General features: G+C 45.3%; 1 protein-coding gene across 1 annotated transcript; it reads right to left on the reverse strand.

The window, feature by feature from the left end:
- Window positions 1-110: 110 nt before the first annotated feature.
- On the reverse strand, window positions 111-21,328 carry LOC135806484 (NEDD8-activating enzyme E1 regulatory subunit-like). The gene is made up of 22 exons (XM_065320675.1): window positions 21,031-21,328; window positions 19,263-19,366; window positions 18,641-18,701; window positions 18,312-18,342; window positions 17,611-17,682; window positions 17,309-17,388; window positions 16,590-16,699; window positions 16,068-16,177; window positions 15,196-15,258; window positions 14,806-14,869; window positions 14,364-14,455; window positions 12,673-12,732; window positions 12,369-12,423; window positions 11,967-12,039; window positions 11,569-11,644; window positions 10,889-10,928; window positions 8,738-8,824; window positions 7,770-7,862; window positions 6,253-6,284; window positions 5,197-5,267; window positions 2,551-2,600; window positions 111-646 (listed from the first exon to the last, which is right to left on the reverse strand). Exons 1-22 carry the CDS (start codon window positions 21,078-21,080, stop codon window positions 537-539), a joined length of 1,584 nt encoding a protein of 527 aa, XP_065176747.1. The 5' UTR covers window positions 21,081-21,328; the 3' UTR covers window positions 111-536.
- Between the last annotated feature and the right edge of the window lie 62 nt (window positions 21,329-21,390).

Genomic DNA, 21,390 nt, shown 5'->3' on the forward strand with positions numbered 1-21,390 from the left:
ACGTGCTGCCAATCTTCTGACATGTCTTTATATCTTCAATCTAACTTGGACAGCATGCACATACCATCCAGCAACGTACGAAGCACTGCTGAACAAGCAGCAAAGCGGAGTGAAGGTCACAATTCTTACATTTACAATGTAGTCCAGCAGGAAGTATGAACTGCAACAACTGCATGGCTACCCACTCAAAATTCATTTACTGAAAATTCAAATAGAATTTAACACAACTTAGCGGTGGATAACATCTCACATTTGATGCAACACAAATCCACAGGTCTAATTACAAAGTCGTGCAGAAATTTTCGCATGTGCATCTCATGTGTTACCGGCATATATCAATGAGTTCAGTAAAAAGTAGAAGTTTTCAGAAGGCTGTTGGTATCAATATTATCAGCTTGAATATGAGAATAAAAGGATGCGGATGCACAACTAAATGATGCACTGCAAAGCTATAAAAAAAAGAGAAAAAGATCTGAAAAGCCAATACATGTAGCAGTGTACCTATCCTAGGATTCAGTGAATATCAATAATGAGGTCTAGAGTTGAAATGTTGCGGTGCTTGCCAGCTTTGCCGAATAGATCAGAGTGTTGTTGAAGGGCATGAACTGGCATGTAAGCAGTTTGATGACCTCTTGAGAGACGAGAGCTGCAGAGAACAAGAAAACATCATAGATGTGTGAGTATACATACCTGTACCGTAAAGCACCGCAAAAGCGCCCCACCAACTCGGCCTTTCGTGCTTGTATTGTGGAGGCAGTATCCTGTCTGTAGGTCATACTGACACGAATCTTGTACACACATAATCATTGCACATTGTGCAGACAATCCATACTGAAATTTACCTTTGAGCGGACACGAGCTCCACACAAAAACCTGCTAGGGGTGACTTTAGTACACTGTGGTTCTCACACCGTACAAACTTAGTTGCACTCTGCCATACGATTTTTCTTTTTCCCTGGCTGTAAAATCAAGGTGGGGCGCTCTCGCGAGACGGGGCACTCTTGTGGTACTTTACAGCATATACGGTACTTGTACTGCCACAAGATTCGCAAAGTACCAGTATACACATTGCCAGAAGTTGGAGATGTTTGCAAAAGACTAGAGTGGACAGTGGTGCAATGATATTTAGAATGGAAACCTCCGTCGGTCTAAATCTGCTTTCACCTTGTACTGTAGTGCTGAAGCCAGTTATGAAATTGGAGTGTAATGACATCGTTGGTAGGGAGGGCCCAAATATGCTCAAATTTTTTGCATATTATGCTTTTCGCATATTGGCCACTTGCTTCAAAATATGCTTCGAAATCACACAAAAGCAGAAAAATATGCTCAAAATATGAACTGATATCAGTGATAATTATGCGAATTATTTGCTCCTTGTAGCAAAATATGCTACATTTGGTACAATATGCTAGATTTGCTACTTTATGCGACCTTGAGTCGCGGACACTCTCTTCTCGGGTCAAATTTTCGCCCCGTGTTTGGATGAGCATTTTCCTTCCGGGCTAAGTTTGGAAGGGTTCCCTGACCGAGCGTGCCTTGGTAAGTTTCCTTGTCCATTTCCGCCATCTACCCTATAATTATGCGAATTCTTTGCTCCTTGTAGCAAAATATGCTACATTTGGTACAATATGCTAGATTTGCTACTTTATGCGACCTTGAGTCGCGGACACTCTCTTCTCGGGTCAAATTTTCGCCCCGTGTTTGGATGAGCATTTCCCTTCCGGGCTAAGTTTGGAAGGGTTCCCTGACCGAGCGTGCCTTGGTAAGTTTCCTTGTCCATTTCCGCCATCTACCCTATAATTATGCGAATTCTTTGCTCCTTGTAGCAAAATATGCTACATTTGGTACAATATGCTAGATTTGCTACTTTATGCGACCTTGTGTCAAAAGGACCAAAATAAGCGAAAATATGCGCAAGCATATTCGGGCCCTCCCTAATTGTTGGTTGCTTATAAAATCGATTGGATTTTTTCGCGGAGACGTAAAAAAGTCCACATAAAGAGACCAACTGGGTTCAGCAACCACCCACCGAGCTCACCAGCAGCCAAAGATAGCTCAGTCCGTCCACAGGCAGCCACGGACTAACAGTTACACCAATGCAGTAAAGCTTGTTTCCGAGAGTGCTTGTCACCAATGAGCGGTGAGCGATACAGCGGATTGCTGCCGAAACCAGGTTTACCACTACTGCTTGCAAACTGTCTACCGAGCATTTCTTTGACAAAACATTTCATGCAGCACATGTACTCGTGTTTTTCACAGAGTACAGCGCTAGCGCAGTCCCGACACAGATAACGGTGTTGAGTTCCTCCTAGTATGACACGTGATTGTACACTTTCACATTCGCATTGAAGGAAGGTTTTCTAGCCGCAACCCGAGCCATCAGGTAAACGTGATCCCCAGGCAACACTTCTTGCAATGACAGCAATTGGGGAAATCAGCTCTGTTATGCAATGCAATGATCCCAGATAACTGCTACGTGCTAGCCATGGTGGCATGAGATGCAATGAATAACAAGCACTTGTATGAGTACTGGTAGTATTTCTAGCTAACCTCCAACAAATCCGGTTACCGAAGGCAGTTCCGATCCCTTGCTGGCAACCCTGCACAGTAGGTTCACACAATGAACAGAACACCATTGTCAGTGGTATTCAACACAAGTTCTTTGATATCTGAGTGGATCAAACTTTTGCGGCAGTGAGGAATAGTACTGTAGTAAGTAACATTCGCCTATCCACATTGGTATCAGGTCTACCAAACCCAAGCCTTAGCTCAGGTCGGACCACAGCCACCTCTGATTTAGTAAGAGTATCCAATACTCAAGCAGCAGACGTGACACATAATCATGCTAATGGTGGGTACGAGAGGGGATACGTCTTACAGATACTGGCACAAATGCCAAATCCTGTGTGTCACATCTACATGTATATTACCCTCGAGAGGGTGGGTCGCAGAACAGTTGCAGAAATCCTTCCACTTCCAAGCAGGACTAAAACTTGCTTCCTTCTGTTATTCTGTTGTTCTGTTTCTTGATTAGGGCCTTACACCATTCCACTACGCAATAATCGTCGCATACACACACCCACACCCACACTCACCCACCCACCAACGCACGCATGCATGCACGCATACACACTCACGAACACACCCACACACACGCACGCACGCACGCACACACACACACACATGCACGCACACGCACACACACACACACACACACACACACACACACACACACACACACACACACACACACACACACACACACACACATACCCACACATACACCTTCCTTCCTTCCTTCGCCCATTGCCACAATTGGCTGTGTCCCCAAACGGGGCGACTTGAAGGAATGCTGGCTTCGGGACGTGGCGCGAGACACTGCGAGTCCGGCGGAACGTTTTTTTTTGCTTTTACAGAGCGACGGGAGGTGCAGCTATGCTATGTCTAGTGATATCTTGAGGACGGCTGAAACGGCGTGTGCAGACCGAACACAGGAGTGGCTTCCCAGCAGGTTGTACACAAGAACATACCACGCTGTACACTCCATCCGGACACCTGGTTCTCCACTCAGACCTATCATCCGCTGTGTCAAGCCACTCATCCATGCCAATGGACACCGCTGCCAGGTCATGCTTGACTGTGTCCTTCCATCTCTTCCAGGGGCCATGTGGGGGCCATGTGAAGGCCGTTTAGACGACAAGGCATCAAAGAGCAGTTGGCGGGAAATACGATCACCCATGCGAGCCAGGTGGCCCAGCCACTGGAGACGACGGCGCCGTATCTTGTCAGAGACCTGCTCCATGTCTCCCCACCACTGCCGTACCTGAAGGACACACGCTTGTCCATCTGGCGCGCCCGGTGGATACCCAAGACCATGCGTATAGATAGCAGGTGGAATGACTCCAGACGCTGGAGATCCCGTTGCCTCGGTGTCCAGTTCTCAGCACCATACAGGAGTAATGCCAGCACAGTCACTCCGTAGATGACACGTTTGAGGCCGATGGGAAACTCTGAGTTCGTAAACACAGCCTTCTTCAAGCCGCCAAATGCACCCGAAGCTGCAGCGATCCTGCGAGAGACATCAAAGCTACTCCTAGCATCAGGAGTGATCTGGTAGCCAAGATAGCGAAAGCTGTCCACGCATTCAACCGTTCCACCCAAAGGGAACAAATCCGACGCCACCACACCAACGCCCATAATTTTTTCTACCACAGACACACACACACGCACACGCACGCACGCACGCACGCACCCACACACAACACACACACACACACACACACCATTTGACGCCCATCACCGGAGGCGATGATAGCGATGCCACAGCAGGAGCCATAGCAGCTTGTGCTGGGATTGCACCATTCAACAGCTTGCAAGGCTGAAGAACTGACCGCCACTATTCAGCCTGGTCTACACCACACAGCTATGAAGTGGCTTTTTCTGGTCAGTGAATCCCTACTTTTTGGTCTTTTTTCATTTTTTTCCCGCACACACATCACACCACATACTCCGGCATGCACTGGCTGTCGGTAACCACCCAGGAGAATGAAAGAAAAGTCAGGAGTCTGAGAAAGAGAAGAAAGACGCGTGTGACCATAATCGTCGGGATGGTGCAGTGGTATGTGCGCACATGCACGCACGCACACACACACACACATACCTCAGACCTGCCCATCGCGGAAGCGATGATAGTGAGCAGCTATGTTAGACATAGCAACTTGTGCTGGGATTACACCATTCAACAGCTTGCAAGGCTGATGAATTGACCGCCACTATTTTTAGCCTGGTATCCACCACACAGCTGATTGAAGTGACTTTTTCTGGCCAGTGAATCCCTATTTTTCATTTTTTCTTCTTTTTCTCTTCTTCTTCTTCTTTTTTTCTCTCTCACACACACACACACACACACACACACACACACACACACACACACACACACACACACACACACACACACACACACACACACACACACACACACACACACACACCTTTGGAAAGCCCATCGCCGAAGGCGATGATAGCTATTAGGCGAGGCAGAAGTTCTTGTGTCGGGATAAATCACACACACGCACGCACGCACACACGCACACACGCACGCACACACACACACACACACACACACACACACACACACACACACACACACACACACACACACACACACATGCACCTTCATACAGCCACTAAACTTACAAGCTTGTCATTGTTGCCTCACAAGATGGCGCAGAGACATTCCATTCGGTTGTCATTGTGGTAACAAGCTCCTGTATAGGGAAGTCAGATGAGGAAGATACCAATTTTCAACAAGACATTGGAACAAGGCCAGACTAAGCAGCAGTGTGACAAGCTATGTTACTCTGTTTCTTTAGAGTTCAAAGCACATGCTTGCATGATTAGTACATTACAGTTTACAACCTGTCAATAGACACCCTTAGCAAACAACGGTAACGCTATTTTTTTACGGTACTCGTACCTTGATCACCCAAATAGCGTTGAAGCTGCAGCGTATATACGTTATGGGGCTGATTTGTCGGTGTGACCAACGGTACGTGTTTTGGCCAAATATTGCATAGTCCGTACGCATTTCACCTTGTATCGCGTATATGGTGACAAAAATGGTTGTACCGCGCGAAATCAAAGCTATTCTCGTGGCAACAGCGTACTAAAAATAGCGTGCATCTTGCTAAAGGTCGAACCCAAATCACGTTATTTCCCCCCTTACGATAATACCGTTACAACATAACGTTTTTTGCTAAGGCTGTCTAGTATCTCAACTACAACTGCCATAGAAATGGCTCTACTGCACACTGTTCTAACACATATTCAGTGCAGCAACAGTATCCCTACTGCACACTGCTCTAACACATATTCAGTGCAGCAACGGTATCACACTGCTCTAACACATATTCAGTGCAGCAACTTTATCCCTTCTGTACATTGCTCTAACACATAATCAGTGCAGCAACAGTATCCGCTGCTTTGTCTTCAGTAGCCCACATCGTCCCCATGAGTGAATTGCAGATAAGCGAAGCCATAGATAACTGAGGTGCGGATAAGCGAGGATGTACATGAATTTTACAATGCTCATTCAGCTTCCAAGTACAATAACCCAGATATAACATACCAGTACCATTGGACACAAATATAGAGTGGCCTATATGCTATTCCAGCACTTGATCTTAGGTAGAGTGTGGCCCTAGGAGGTACAATGCAGGTTACATGGAAGTTTCAGTGCACAAATTCACTAACCTTGAACAGTAGCAGGTCATCTTCTTCCCCACCTGGACAACAGCAAACCAGATACGCAAAACAGAAACGGTGTCCACAGTACTGTACCATGGCAAAACACAAATCAACTGATTTAGATTCACCTGTCATTTCAAATATACAAATGGGTGTCCACATGAGAGCAAAAGTTACACATATGCATACACCCATTCATTCACACCCCACCCCGTTCCCAACTTGCCACACACGTGCAAGTATGCACTACTGCACGCAAGTGCAAACTCGCACCAAGTAAGCACACAGAACGTACTAGCTCTCCATCCATGCATGAATGTACACAACAAGTCTGTCACAGAGAGAAAAAGCAGGAGTTTTGCACTCGTACCCAATCGTACACATCCCTGACAAGCATGGCATTGATACGGGCATGACCATGACAAAAATTATCGCCAGCAACAAAAGCTCTTTCCAAGTCTATCCCGAAAAATATGTGTAATACAGTATTGAGATGAAAAAATACCCTCATTATTTATTATTACTTGCATGTACGCGTTGGAGTCAACCATGCAAGCATGATCCACAACTTCGCTTATCCTGAACATGATAAACAGGACTATGACAGGGGAAAGAAATTGAGCTAGAGCGATGATATAATGATATAATTATCATATACAATGTAGCTCATGGGTATTGAAGATATGTCATTTATGAATATGTCTATATGTCATTGAATATTGCAGCCTGAGTGATAATAATAGTGCTATTTCCTGAGTTTGACTGTTTCAGGATCTGTCGGAATATCACGATGCACAGATCTTCATACATAGATCTCGCCATGCGGGTCGGTCATGGGCAATGGCTCGCAGGCTCTGCAGAGCGTCTAGGTTCCCGAGCAATCCAGCATTGGCTTGGCGCAGATCTCCCACCAATGCCTGCGGCAGGGTCGTCCGCGGTCTACCCCTCCAGCATTACTGCTGCTGATTGGCGAAGTACGCGAACATAGCCATAACAGCTGGGGATTCATCTGCCATCCGCAGGATGTGGCCAAACAGCCTCCAGCGTGATCTCTTGACCATGACACTCAAGGGTTCAGCTTCGCATCTGGTATAGAGAGCATCATTCGGTATTATTTGTGGCCATTTCACACCGATGAGTGACCTTAGCTGACGGCGGTGGAAGGAATCCAGGCGAGACAGAATGGTCACACTGACCCCCCACGTACCCGAGTTGTACGTCAGTCCTGGAATAATAAAAGTGTTGTACAGCCGCAGACGCAACTTCTCGCTGATGTGCTATAGTGCGTTCAAAAGTATACCCTCATACTGGAATAATTCATTTGCTGTTCAAGTTTTTCTCTGGCACGTGCAGGCCCATGGCAATTTTCGTAGTTTCAAGCTGCCATGAGTACAACACATGCATCCCTAGGAGAATCATTTGCATGCTGGAAAACAACTTGGTGCAGAAAAACAGCACTTCTTCTTCACCACCTTGTTCACCTTCACGTGAAAGCAACTTCTTCACCTATCGCCGGTTCTTACCAGGGTAGTGTCCGTGTTGCTCATAGAAGCGGAATGCTGCTCGAATGAAGAGATAAATGTTCATGTGAGGATCCTCTCGACCGAGACCATCATCTACATAACAAATATGTGTACGTGAAGGCACACATACACAGTTCGGCAAAACAAGCATGCCCACTCACACGCAGGTATTCGACCACCCATCCATCCATCCATCCATCCACATGCATGCACGCACGCACATACACACCAAAATAACATATGAGAGGAGTCTCAGTGGAATACAACCACTACAAGTCTTCTTGCAACCGTCAAGAGCAAGGTGTACCCACACGACTCCTTCCTACAGGGATCTACACACATCTGCCTCTTCCATGGCAAAGCAATTTCTTATTTAGTACAGCCGTGCTATAGTGCGTTCAAAAGTATTGACCTCTGGACTTAAAAATTAAATAATTATTAGGTTTGAGCTTGTCAATTCAAGTGTTGAATCACAAAAAAATCTTCGCAAACTGGTCTAAATTCTAACTTCGCAAACAAGAAATGCTGCACCGCTTTACAGTGTTAGCTCGAATACTAATTCACAAATGAATAAATAATCTACGATTCCCAATCTACTAGTGATGCTCTTCGAAGGATACATTTGTGCTTTGCAAAGTCGTAATTATTCTCCAAATCGACATAGGTCTCCACCAACACTACAAATATCGCTGGGAAATTACTTCGCACTGTTCAGTAGATCGAATACTTATTCGTTACATCTCTAGAATACGGTGGACTACGGAACATCTCCTATTGTACGCTTTTGACAGTACATGCGCAGTAATTATGAATGCGGAAAGGAGCCAAGTAGAAACTGAATCCAGGAATCCGAGACACTGCGTTCAGGCAGGGCTGCACCACAGCCAGGGAATGCTATTATCCCTGGCCAAAAAGGAAAAAGAAACGACGCCAGCCATTGTTAGTGTTCACCGGTCAGACAGCCTTACCAATATCTGCTGATAGCATTGATGGTTTCTGCACTTCTTCAGCGAATGATCGAGAGCGCAACACGCGCAAAAAGGCCGCGTTTTTGCCTGAAGAGAGAACATAAAAGCAAAGAGAACAATTCCCACATGTTGTCTTAGAGCATAGGAATTAATTGTTCTTAGGGTGTTTAAAAGACTGCACTGCAGCCACTTCATCTTGCTCACATCACACACCACCGAAAATAAGTCTCCCGGTTACAAATCGTAAAAATAAAACAGTTTGCTATCCAATGTTTTGAGGCAGGCCATCTTCAGAACTAAATTATTCCAATTTATATAGGGGAGAGACCATTCGAGGCGGTGTGTGATTTCGTGAGCTAGAGTTTATTGACAATGCTGGTTGCGTACATGTGATGCTCGTGTATCCTACAGCCCCCTGAAGCAGGAGTGCTGCAGGTCTCTCACTTACCCCCCCCCCCCCCCCCTTCAACATCGGGATTGACAGCCTACAAACTGTCATAGCCAACAAACTCAACTTGTTTGTGGATGATGCTATAAATATCCTGTGTGTATCCCCTCTGAACACCACCCTTTCAAGTCACTTATCCCAAGTGGATACCGACTTAGCAGCTTGTGCCCCCTGGGCTTAGCACACTGGTTCCACGTTTAACGTTCGCAAGTGTGCGCATGTCATATTCCAGTCACCTAGAACCAAGGCAGCAGAATGAGATCTTCGAAAGAATAAATGCCGGCTTTGAGTATCAAAGCTAGCCCACGCAGGCACATGCGCAGTGATGGTCTCACGATGCATGTCATAAAGTATTATTCTGCGCCGAGTATGGTCTGCAATTTGCATTTTTTGCACTGCTGCTACTGTTGCCTTTATGTGCGCCGCAGTAGCTAGTCGAATGCAGTTTGGTGTGCCTTTTCAATTGGACAAGAAGTGCTTTCCGTGTCAGGCTGGTAATTTCTCTCCCTCCCTCCCTCCCTTTTGCAATAGCTTCCTGTGCCGGGAGGGCCACATAATTATACATGTCTGCTGTGTTGCTGCTACAATGTTGTGGCAGCGGCATATTGATGTGGTGGACTGATGTTGTAGCAGTGCACTCATTTGCTGTTGCTGGGTGCCGTAGTTTCTCACTTGTGCCTATTTGAAGTTGCCAGGCCAGCTTGTATTGGTGTGTTCCCGTTGAGTTTGCCAGGGCACCATGTTTGTAACGGCGTACCCGTTTGCTGTTGCCGGGGCCGTGTTTGTATTGGTGCGTTCCCGTTGAGTTTGCCCGGGGCACCATGTTTGTAACGGTGTATCCGATTGCTGTTGCCGGGCCGTGTTTGTACTGGTGCGTTCCCGTTGAGTTTGCCGGGGTACCATGTTTGTAACGGCGTACCCGTTTGCTGTTGCCGGGTGACATTTTTGCCAATTGTGCTTGTTACTTCTGAAGTACAAATTGCCGTGCTGTGCGATTAATGAGGCGATAAGAATTATGAGCCATGCATTGGCTTGTTGTGCCCAATGGCTCTTGTTAACATGGCAATTTGCTATCATTGGTGATATTTCAAAGAGTGACAAATGTGAAAAAAAGATAATGGCAAACCCCCACAACTAGGTTCTATGCTTGGTGTGCGGGTACGAGCCAGTTTGGCAAGCATATTGCAATGTGGAATACATGCGTGTGTGTGCCTCCGCGGTGTTGAGCACTGTCAGCACACTGGGTACACCCTCCGGTCACGGGTGTGTGTGCATACATAATATTATTATGCTTGGCCGTAAGGCCTAGCGGGTGTGTGCACGCACACTTGGGTGTGTGGTGGCAGGTGCACGCATGTGGGTTAATACAAATTTGTATAGACCTGACACCCAATAGAGTGTTTCTGCTTACGCGTATGTCCCCTTATCTTCCTCCCACTGTCATCTCCCTCTTGTATAAACCTTACGTTCGGCCTACACTGGAGCATAATAAATTCGATATCTTCGATTCTTCCCCTCACTCCAATTAAACCCCACCCTATGCCCCTTTTCACCACACAAAACTCCCTAGATAAGCATCTATTTGCTTTTGGAAGATATTTTTCGGGCATTGAATATAAGACAAGCCGGAGGTTGTATGCCATGTAAAACCTTGCATAAAAGCCAAGTGGAACCATGCTCATAATTGTCGTGTCTCAACTTACAGAACACTTTGGTCTCTTCCTGCGATATCGACGACGGATCCTGAAAGCACCAAAATCAACCAACAGCAATGAACTGTGGGACAGTATTTTCAAATTGGTTTGCAGGGGTGGTCCCACTGTTCCCTTCCTCTTACAGCATGTTGAAAGGAGTCGAGTTAGCAAGGAGCTAACAGTGGTGCTAGGCGCACACAGGAAAACATACTAGATAGTAGGCCTGAATGACAATCTCCAGAACACTCATGACAGGATAACACACAGCAGACTGCATGTACCGTAAAGTACCGCCAGAGCGCCCCACCATCTCGTCCTTTCGTGGTCGTATTGTGGAGGAGGCCTGTAGGTCATACGACACGAGCTTTGTACACATATTGCACGTTCTGCAGACAATCCGCACCTTCGAGCGGACACGAGCTCTACACAAGAACCTGCTTAGTGTGACCTTAGTACACTACAGAAGCAATATCAAGTAGCATAACGTGTGCAGTCAATATCGTTAACGCTGGTCTCCACGCCGCCTTTTTAGTCCGTATCGGGTCAACACATTTGAGAGCGCCAGCCCAGAGGATGTGCCGAACGGAATACTGAGAATAAAGAACTTCATGACATACTTCCTACACTGTATATCGTTCGCAGAGCACACTGTGCACAGCACAGCTCAGCAGCATGGCCTTTGCACTAACCTTCTTGAGTTCCCGACATATACTCTGTGCATGGCGCCACACACGATCTGCATCCTCCGCTGCCTTCTGTCGATAGCTACAACCAATGACAGAGCATTCCAAGACACAGCACAGCTGTGAATAATTGCTTGAACACGATTTCAAATGATTGTTAAACGAGTCTTATTCATATACAGCGAGAATAAATAAAAGGGCTAGGGTCAGTCAAACCGATATCAGTAATTTTGAGATTTCAGATGTGTTCATTATCACCCAGCACTGAGCAGGGCTGAAACCCAACTGGGATCATATTGCACATGCGAAGAAGTAAAACACTGCCACATTGTAGTTGTATTGTCCTCGAGGCTGGCTAAGGCGTGACCATGCACCGTCCATGCTGCGTGGATTGGAAATCTTACATGGTCTGGATGGTGATGTAGCGCTCACTATCCGCTGTCATGTCTGGCAGTGAGCCACGCAATGGAAGACATCCTGCACAGTAAGCAAGGATTAGGGACACAACACACACACACACACACACGAGACTCAGCATATGGGTTAGGCTCAAGGAAAACATGGGTCATTACTTAATCCAGTGTGCCAAACTGCATGAGTGTATCGGGTAAAGCTGCACTACAAGCACAGACACATGCACAGTAAGCTTGGCCCATTGCTTCTAGTCAGCTCATCCCCAGATCATGCAGATGACATTAAAAGCAGCTTCTGAAAAGATGCAAAAAAACTTCACACTCGACACAGAATTCAAGTCAATAAAAGACTTCCAGGAGGCGCACTTCATACGTGTGGTCTCAATTTCTCACCTTCTTCTGCTGCAAATACACCTAGTGCGTTCACCAATACCCAGAAGTTTGAGGACTGCAAGAAAAACATGTTCACAGCAACAATGAAAACGAGCAGCAGAGAGTCTGCTTGGTATGTTGTCATGAAGCAGGGGAAAGAATGTGAAAGGATTCAAAGGAACACATAAAAAGAGGACTTTGTGACTTTTGTTTGTGTCTGCCATCCAGACCGAGTAGCTATAGCATTCACCACATGAAATGTCCTATCCAGGCCAGCAGAGGTCAAGAAGGATACTGTTTTCTTGTTCATTAACAATATACTTACAGAAGCACTGAGATTTTCCATGCATGGGTCGTGCAAGATAGCAAGCACGTCACTTGGCACCTGAAAGACACAGCATGCAATGTAGACAGTTTATCAAAAGGCACATGAGCAGAGTGTTGGAAACTCCCTGTGGGTTTCATAAATTAAAAAAGAAACCCACAAACCCACAGGAAGGTTCCCATTTGATGGCGAGAAAACCTTCGCTGTGTGTCACCCTGTGCAAAGGCGTCCATCTCGAGTCAGTTGTCAAATTCCAAGGCCAGTCAGTAATGGCGGCTACTGTGCTGAACCCGTAGTTACACCGTGCCAGACGGGTTCGGTTGAGACAGTGACACAGCACCTTTTCGAGCCTCCTGAGGAGAAGCATGGTAGTGTTTCGAAATTTCTGTATGAGGTGGTGCCGATAGTCAGGAGCCATGTGAAAAAGCACTTCCGACGCACTGCTTCCGGACCTGCACCACCTCTGCGGCGGATCGTCTATTTGATTTGCGTGTTTTTGGTGTTTGTGAAAGACTTTTCTTGGGCTCTTGCTCTTATGTTTTTTTTTGCATTTTCTGGACTTACTTTTCTGTTCTATTATTGTGTTGATGCAGTGTTTTGCGCACTGCTGCACTAGCCTGCATGCAGTGTACTACAAGCAACAGTGATGTCATTTCGACTACGAAATGCAGCCTAGTCATTTCACCAGTTCGCCAACCAGGTTCTGTATGGTTTGGACCTCTGCTTCGTCTACATTGATGGCATCTTTAACAGCAAGTGCGGATCCTGAGACACATTGCAAACATGTGTGCTTGGTTGTCGCATATCGACAAGAACATGGTCTGGTGATCAATCCTGCAAAGTGTGTTTTCTCCATATTCACAATCACCTTCCTCAGTCACACTGCCAGTCACCATGGCATTACACCTACAACTGAGCATCTGCAAGCAATGAAGAAGTTGCGTCCACTAACCTCTCTACGTCAGCTACGTGAGTTTCTCGGCATGATCAATTTTTACTGCCGTTTCCTACTGAAGTTGTCAAGCCACTCTCGCTGATCAACTTTTACTTGCCGACAAAAGTATTACAAGTTTGAGTATTTTCTTGTGAATTCCTGGTGGACTTTAACTGTTAGCATAAAGGTGGGTTAGACGCATCACATTTTTCTCTGGACGTCTCTTGTTATTCTTCCTTAAACTTTTACTTTAGTGTCGCGTATAAAAGTACGATCTGTATAGAAGCATGACTCGAATAGAAGCTGATTTTTCGAAGCTCGCCGTGACACAGAAGCACAATTTGAATAGAAGCTGCTCTCTGCAACATACACGTGCAAGTACATGTACTTGCACAGTACATGCGTGGCAGCATGCACTGCACAATGTAGACTGATGTTGACGTAGAAGCAGGTTTTGAATAGAAGCATAACTTGAATAGAAGCATGGTTTGAACCCCGGCTTATACGGCCATGAGCATCTGCTTTTTACGCGATATTACGGTATCAGTTATTTTTACGCACTTTGCACAAGTAAAGAAGAATATCGCGAACATTTTCTGAACCAAACGTTTTTGTTCCCTTCTCATGGCCTCATACAGGGAATAAAGCAAATCTGTTTGCTGTGTCCTAGACTGGTGTGGACGGCAAAGATGCATGTACTGCATTAAAGAATATCTCTCTATCTAAATAGGCAATTACGATGACGTGCAGTTCTTACTGATGTCAGCTTGAGGCATCCATTGGCCTTGGCTAGCGCTTCATCAAAGTTTTCCTCATCCGCCGGAACACCGTTTTCATCTACTTGAATACCTAAACAGTGATGGTGACAAAATAAAACAAAAAACACATGAGCATTCTGAAGAAGAATGTTGGTGCTGCACGGCATAAGTTGATAACCACATCAAAACCCTGTAGGGAAATGTTCACAGTTGGAGGGAAGCGGGACTTCCATTGCCAGAAATGTCATACACTGCGACCTATTGGCATAGCTTTCTACGGCCAATGGATAGGTAAAACTTGCCTGGGAAATACTGGGCAAATAGGTCCAGGCAAAGCTTCAGGTGCACAAAGTCGTTCCCCACTGCTCCGGTTACGTAGGTGTTAAAATCGAGCACCGTGACAACGCAGTCAAGAATGAGAATTCACTACAAGGCCCTCACCTTTTCTGAGCATCTTCTTGAATTCAGTCTTCTCTTTGTAATTGGATGGCATAGATGTACCATGCTACAGAACACAAAGAAGATGCACATTACATGCAAGCCGAGATAACGCTATACAAAAAAACCCAAAAAAACCCCAGAACACAGCCAGGCAGTCATGTCAGGATAGACACAGGTACAAGTATCAGTAGTAGTTGACTACTTGTAGGTAGACAATACTCGGAGGGGACAAAGAACTACTTGCATCAGCCAAGACAGTCCGCTGTCAACAGCTCAATATTCGAAGATACAGTGGAAAATGTAACCCAAGAGAAGCACAATACAATCACCGACACTGTGCCGATGACACCGATACCGAACACCACAGCAACACCACACTACTGCATGTACCTCTTCCTTCCACTGCTCCAAAAACTTGTGCAGAAGTACAACGTATGGCGTATGAGAGTGAGTCTGCAACGGAAAGGAATGAAACACAAATGAGAAAATGCACGCCCAAATTGCAGAAAATGTACACACCCAAGAAAGAAGAGACAGACGGAGCCAGTTACCGGTATCGCAATACCCCTGACCATTCTAATTTAAAAAGTAAAATGCAAAGAAAAACACACACTTACCAAGTCCAAGTACAGTAAGCATATACAAGTGATATACGTGATTCAACGTGCAACATCAGCATGATACCAAAAGAACAAAATAGTGGTTGCGACTTCAGCGATGATTACTAGGAAAGGGTTTGCTCCCCACACTGGAGCTCGCACTATTCCGCCGACTTGACTTGACACTTGACTGACTCACGACTGCCGTCCAGAGCACACGAGAAGTCCATCGAACCTTCGACTCGGCACACCTGCAAGAAAGCACCACTCCCTGCTCAATGCACAGTGTTTCGGGGAGTTCACCCCTCATCAGTTGAGCTTGAGTGGGCTGAGGAAGATTGTGCCTGAAGAGCATCAATTATATAGTGCTCTCCAGGCCCAAACATCACCAGGGATACAAACTTACAGGGACGCTCCGTTTCTCAACTGATGAGGGTGAATTTCCCGAAATACTGTGTATTGAGCAGGGAGTGGTGCTTTCTTGCCGGTTTGCCGAGTCGAAGGTTCGATGGACTTCTCGTGTGCTCTGGATGGCAGTCGTGAGTCAGTCAAGTGTCAAGTCAAGTTGGCGGAATAGTGCGAGCTCCAGTGTGGGGAGCAAACCCTTTCCTAATACCAAAAGAAATTATACTAAAAAATAGGGACGGGCCTGATCCACATTACCTTTCGATCCATAGTGGAAAGGTTTTGAGTATGGAGGAACTCGGTCAACGCAGGAAATGGTCGATCTAGCCGCAAGTCTTCTGGTGCATTGTCAGGACGAGCTTCGACCACTGCGGAAATACACATTGAAACAAGAATGAAAAACAAGAGGAGTCATGACGAAAAGAATTTAAAAATCTACATACTGGTATCAATGCCAATGGACAGCCCTACTCCGGGAAAGAGCATAGCAAGACAAACAAGGACGAGAAGTTTCTCTTGTTGATGCAGTCTCAGCTCTATTAGGACTGGGTCTCTTTTTAAAAGTCATGTACTAATATGGATGGTCCATAGCGTGGTTGCTTCCAACAGCTCATGTGATAAGATATAGATAACAAGCGGCAAGCTGTGTGTCAATAGAGAGATATCACGTGTAAAGGGCCCCAGAAAACGGTGCATGTGGGCATAACAGGTGCAGAAACCAACAAAAAGAACGACAACACCAATGTCCTCTAGCATTTCATGATGTCAGGGCATACTTACCACAATGTTCTGCTACTTGTAATCTCACATAGGCAACAAAGCCACAGCACTGTACGATCAACAGGGGAACGTTGCTTCGCCAACAAGCTTCAGATAGCCGAACCAAATCCCTGAGCACAAGTGTAAAACCCGCAAACACTGGAGCTAGTGCCCTATTCAATGACAAGCAAGACGTTGTACTAGTACATACAGTACATACAGTACCGTCCATATACAAACACTACAAAATGAGGCCACATGTCTTCAGACAGCAGTCATCTCAGGCACCAGATCCTTTCTTTTTTGGCTGCCGTCACATGATTGAACATGTCTATACCTGGACTACAAGTAGTAGTACCCAACTACCTTATTTCATGTACTGTACACTGTATCACGTATTATGTCCGTTACAACAATGCAAGACATCCTAGCAGTACACATACATGTATAAGGAGTCACCCTGAACACACCCGCAATCCTCTCAACACAAGCATACAGGCACCTTGACAGAAATATTGAAGTAGTACAGTCAACTTCGCTAATAACGACTGCGGATATAACGACAATTTGCGAATAACGACAGAATTTCCATGCCCAGAGCAAAGTCCCATCCAACTGTAATACATATAATGGGACTTCGGGTATAACGACACTTCGCGAATAAGGACACTTTTCTGATGCCCCGTGGAGTGTCGTTATACGCGAAGTTGACTGTAGCTGATATCCTCACTGCAAGTTACCTTTCTGGCAGGTGCGTTGCGATGACACATGAAAACTGCTTGAAGTAGTCCACATCCTTAGCTAAGAGGTTTTCTGTGCTCTGCCGGCCATGCACACATAAAAAATAGGGCAGTGATTCAAGGTATGCCAAGTCAGACAGGCAGTAAATCACCAAGCAAGGAGAATCCGGGAGCTGAGGCATCAGCCAGAATGTTGCAGAAACTGTCTAGCTAATACGCAGCATACAAACGTAAACTATTCCCCACAGTAGGACAGGGGGAAAGAAAGTATCTATCGATGGTGCATGTACTGGAGGACTTACCAACTCCACTGCCGAGCCTTCTACATCCTCATTCATTTCGCATAGGTACTTGCATGCCACTTCAGCACGAGACTGCACTTGTACAAATACGCCATACGTAGGAACACATTGGATTAAGCAGTGCGGCATGTACAACACTGAAATGAAACCTGGAGCAATAAACACATTACTACTGTACAAAGAACTCATAAAAAATATATAAAACATTGTGAGAAGCAACACCATATGACAGTGCTCACATAATAGATGCCAAAGTGTGGTTTGCGACAACGGGAGTGTGACCAACAAAGGAGTGGGTATATGCAACGTGACGACTACAATGGCAATGACAAGTTCAAGGAATGTTTCATTGGTTTGACGTGGCTGAGCCTGTCCACTGCTGTTTTCTTACTTCCTTTCTTTTCCGTGTAATAATATCCATTGCCAATACAGTTATCATGCCGGATTATTTTAAAGTAGGTGCTCCACACTTCCACTTTTGGCACCCACTTCTGTGTTGTTCACACTCCCGTTGTTACAAACCACACTTACATCATGTGAGTATATGGATCTTCATTGCGCAGTCTGATGAGGTGAGTGTTATCACACATATTACAGAACGGGGAGGAGACGGAGTGCAGGATAGAATGACAAGCGTCATTGCAGGACAGAATGCTTCCAAGCGGACGTGCAAAGCATAGACAATTGCCAATAACCAATACCTTTCCGATCTCAGAGGCAGGTAGGAAAAAGCTGCAAGGATACAAAGCAGAGATATTGCACAAAATAAAACATTGAATGGCAGAGCGGTGAAGATGCCCAGAGAAGGGTAATGCCATCATGATCTGAGTGAAGGTGAATATACACTGAGACTTGACAGTACTGGGCCCATACGTAGGACATATTCATGAACTGATCAATGCCTGTCATCATTGTGCCTATGTGCGCGGCAGATCATGTAAGGCAAATTCAAATTGACCTACCATTCATAAGTACAAATAACGAATCACAAAAGATCTGCTAACATGGTTGTAATCCGTGCACTGCTTACTTGCATCCAGCATCAGCGCCTGAGACACGGTTCTCATCAACGATAGAAAACTTGCCAAGACCTACACACATCAGAAGAGCACAATCCATGTCAACACAATCAATAACGAGGGCAGCAACTAGCAGCAAGCAAGAGCAAATGCTATATGCACGGCTACTTAATGTCAGTGAAAACAACTTGCAGCATGCTTTACAGTAGCCTGTAAAACATACATCATAATATACTACTGGCATTAGACCTTTCGGACGGGGTGTGTCCTACTTCAGTAGTAGGGACGGTATGTGCAGACATGTTACTCTTTTCCTTGTTAGCCGTGGTTGGCTATAAAAAAACCTTCAATCGCCACGCAAAGTGGTCATTGGCTACCCCAGCCATGTATTGCTTCGAATAAAATAAAATAAATATTAATAATAAATGGATATCACTTGTGGTGGTATGCTAGTAGTAGCTGTGCTTGTAAGACGTGACCGGGCCATTTACTAGTCCAGTAACTTGAAACACCCAAGCTCCAACGTTGGGAGCAGCCACCTTCTTCTAGTAACTTGAAAAGTATCAGCATTAAGTTGCAGCCATCCCACACACCCACATGCACATAACATAGCTACTCCTTTTAACAACATACCAGGCAGGACAAGGCTCTTCAGCACCTCGGTACCAACGGATGACGCGTTGACTAAGCAAACATGAGATGACTCCAGTGCCTTCTGCCCATGATCACCCCACAGTCTACACATGGAAGAGTGATAAAACCGAAATGATACAAACAATTTCACGGTTCGCTTGAGAAATTGGAAATGCCACAACCCTTTTGTCATTTTTCGTGGAAATAGTGACGTCCCATGCCATATCTATGGCCTTTCCCCATCAAAATGTATGTGCTTCGGAGTTATGGACATTTCAAAGTTACGGGCAGTGCCCGGTCCCGGACCGCCCAAATAAACGAGGTACGAGTGTGCAAGTGTTTGAAGAAACGGCAAGGAGATAACAATTTTAAAAATCACAACTGGGAGAACAAGTGTCGATACAGCGTGTCCTGCTGATTGCGATCTTAAAATTGTATGCGCATACACCGGTATGTCAAACTCATGAAGTGCCACCCAAACTCTCATTTGTGGATTGGTCACACCGGCCAAGTACAGCACCAGGAGCTTGACAGTGAATCTACCTCACTACCTTGGGTAGTGTTCGACCTGGAGACCACAGACCTCAGCAACAGGGCCGACATTGTCCAAATTACAGCCACCTGTGAGCAGAGTGAATTTCACATGATTGTATGTTCTTCCGGAGCAACCAATTTGCAGCTATGCCTCGGATGCAACATGCCTCTTCACGGTCATCTCCGCCAACGGTGAGAAGCAGCTTTTCGGAAGGGGTCTGCATGCCCCATTGTCACATCGTCATTGTCTGTATGTCTGGAGAAGTTCTCTTGGGGCTTGAAAACCTCGGCAGTAAAGATTGGAAGATCAATTGGAGGGGAAGCTAAGCGAACATGAATCGTGAAGAACCGAACGCCTCAGAACTATAGTCCAGTACTTTGACCAAGACAATTTAGATGGAAATATGAGCAGCAGTAACAAGCAGCAGTTTCATACGACGGTCGTTTTGCCGTATAGGTAAGGACGGCTCATCTTCCAAGTTGGAAGGCTGTTGGAGTGCGCATCCAAGATGTGCTAGAGCTGATTGCCAGTCAGGTGCAGAACATCAGGACCGTTGGTCAGTGTCGTGCAATGTTATCGCATGAGCTGATTGTAACGTAACCGGTGGTGTTGGTGGACTCGTAGCTCTTTGGTCATCTTTTCTTCTGATATCGGTGACCCCCCCCCCCCCATTTTTTACACAATATAAGCACTACCCAAGGAACAGAATGCCAAGTACATAATAAACTTTCTACATGAAACTCAGAGTTGTAACAAAGCTTCCAAACTCTCTAATGTATAAACTTTCTACGTTTTATGTAAAGAGAAAAAGGACCAATATTTGAAAGTTACTAGTTATGACTAACATAATTATATTATAAAACTCGGATGTTGAGCCATAAATAAATGTAGAAAGGAAAGAGACATTATGGATACGTGTCAGTTTTGTGCCTAGTTATTGCACTTTCTGACTGTATAAAGTATCATGTTACAGTGATGGAGAGTTACTCTTAACTCGTATCCATAATGTCTCTTTCCTTTCTACATATAATTATATTAATACATATTACTATTGGCTCAACATCCGAGTTTTCTACGTTTTGTTAAATTTTGGAGCTTGGTGGTCTGATTAGACTACAAAACTTGAATTCAATTTTCTTCAACTCAATAATGTTGAGAAATCTTCGTGTTTCATACATGTGCAAAGGTACTAGGTAATCATCATCATCATCAAACACACAAAAGTTATCATACCTCAGCTGCCGGTCATATTTCTGGGATTTGTCAACTCCAACCTGAGCCATCTTCACCAGAATCAATTGGATGTACTTTCTTGTCAATTCAAAGTTCGTTCACAAACCAATCATTACAGTGATACTTCAAAAAGTAAACGCAATGGAGTTATTATAAAGTGCAACACATTATTGAAAACTATAGAGTATAGTTATGGCTGATCCATGCCCAGATATCTCAGGAACAAAGTAGCTTTGTTATTGTTATTGTGACAATAGACACAACACAGTCAGCAGTTCGAAATAATCCATCCACCCAGTTCAGCAAATAATTCGAAGTTTGAAAAGGCAGGTGTTTCAAAAGTTTCCTGGATATCGCGCG

The sequence above is a fragment of the Sycon ciliatum genome, chromosome 1, assembly GCF_964019385.1.
Source record: "Sycon ciliatum chromosome 1, ocSycCili1.1, whole genome shotgun sequence".
Taxonomy (NCBI): Eukaryota; Metazoa; Porifera; class Calcarea; order Leucosolenida; family Sycettidae; genus Sycon; species Sycon ciliatum.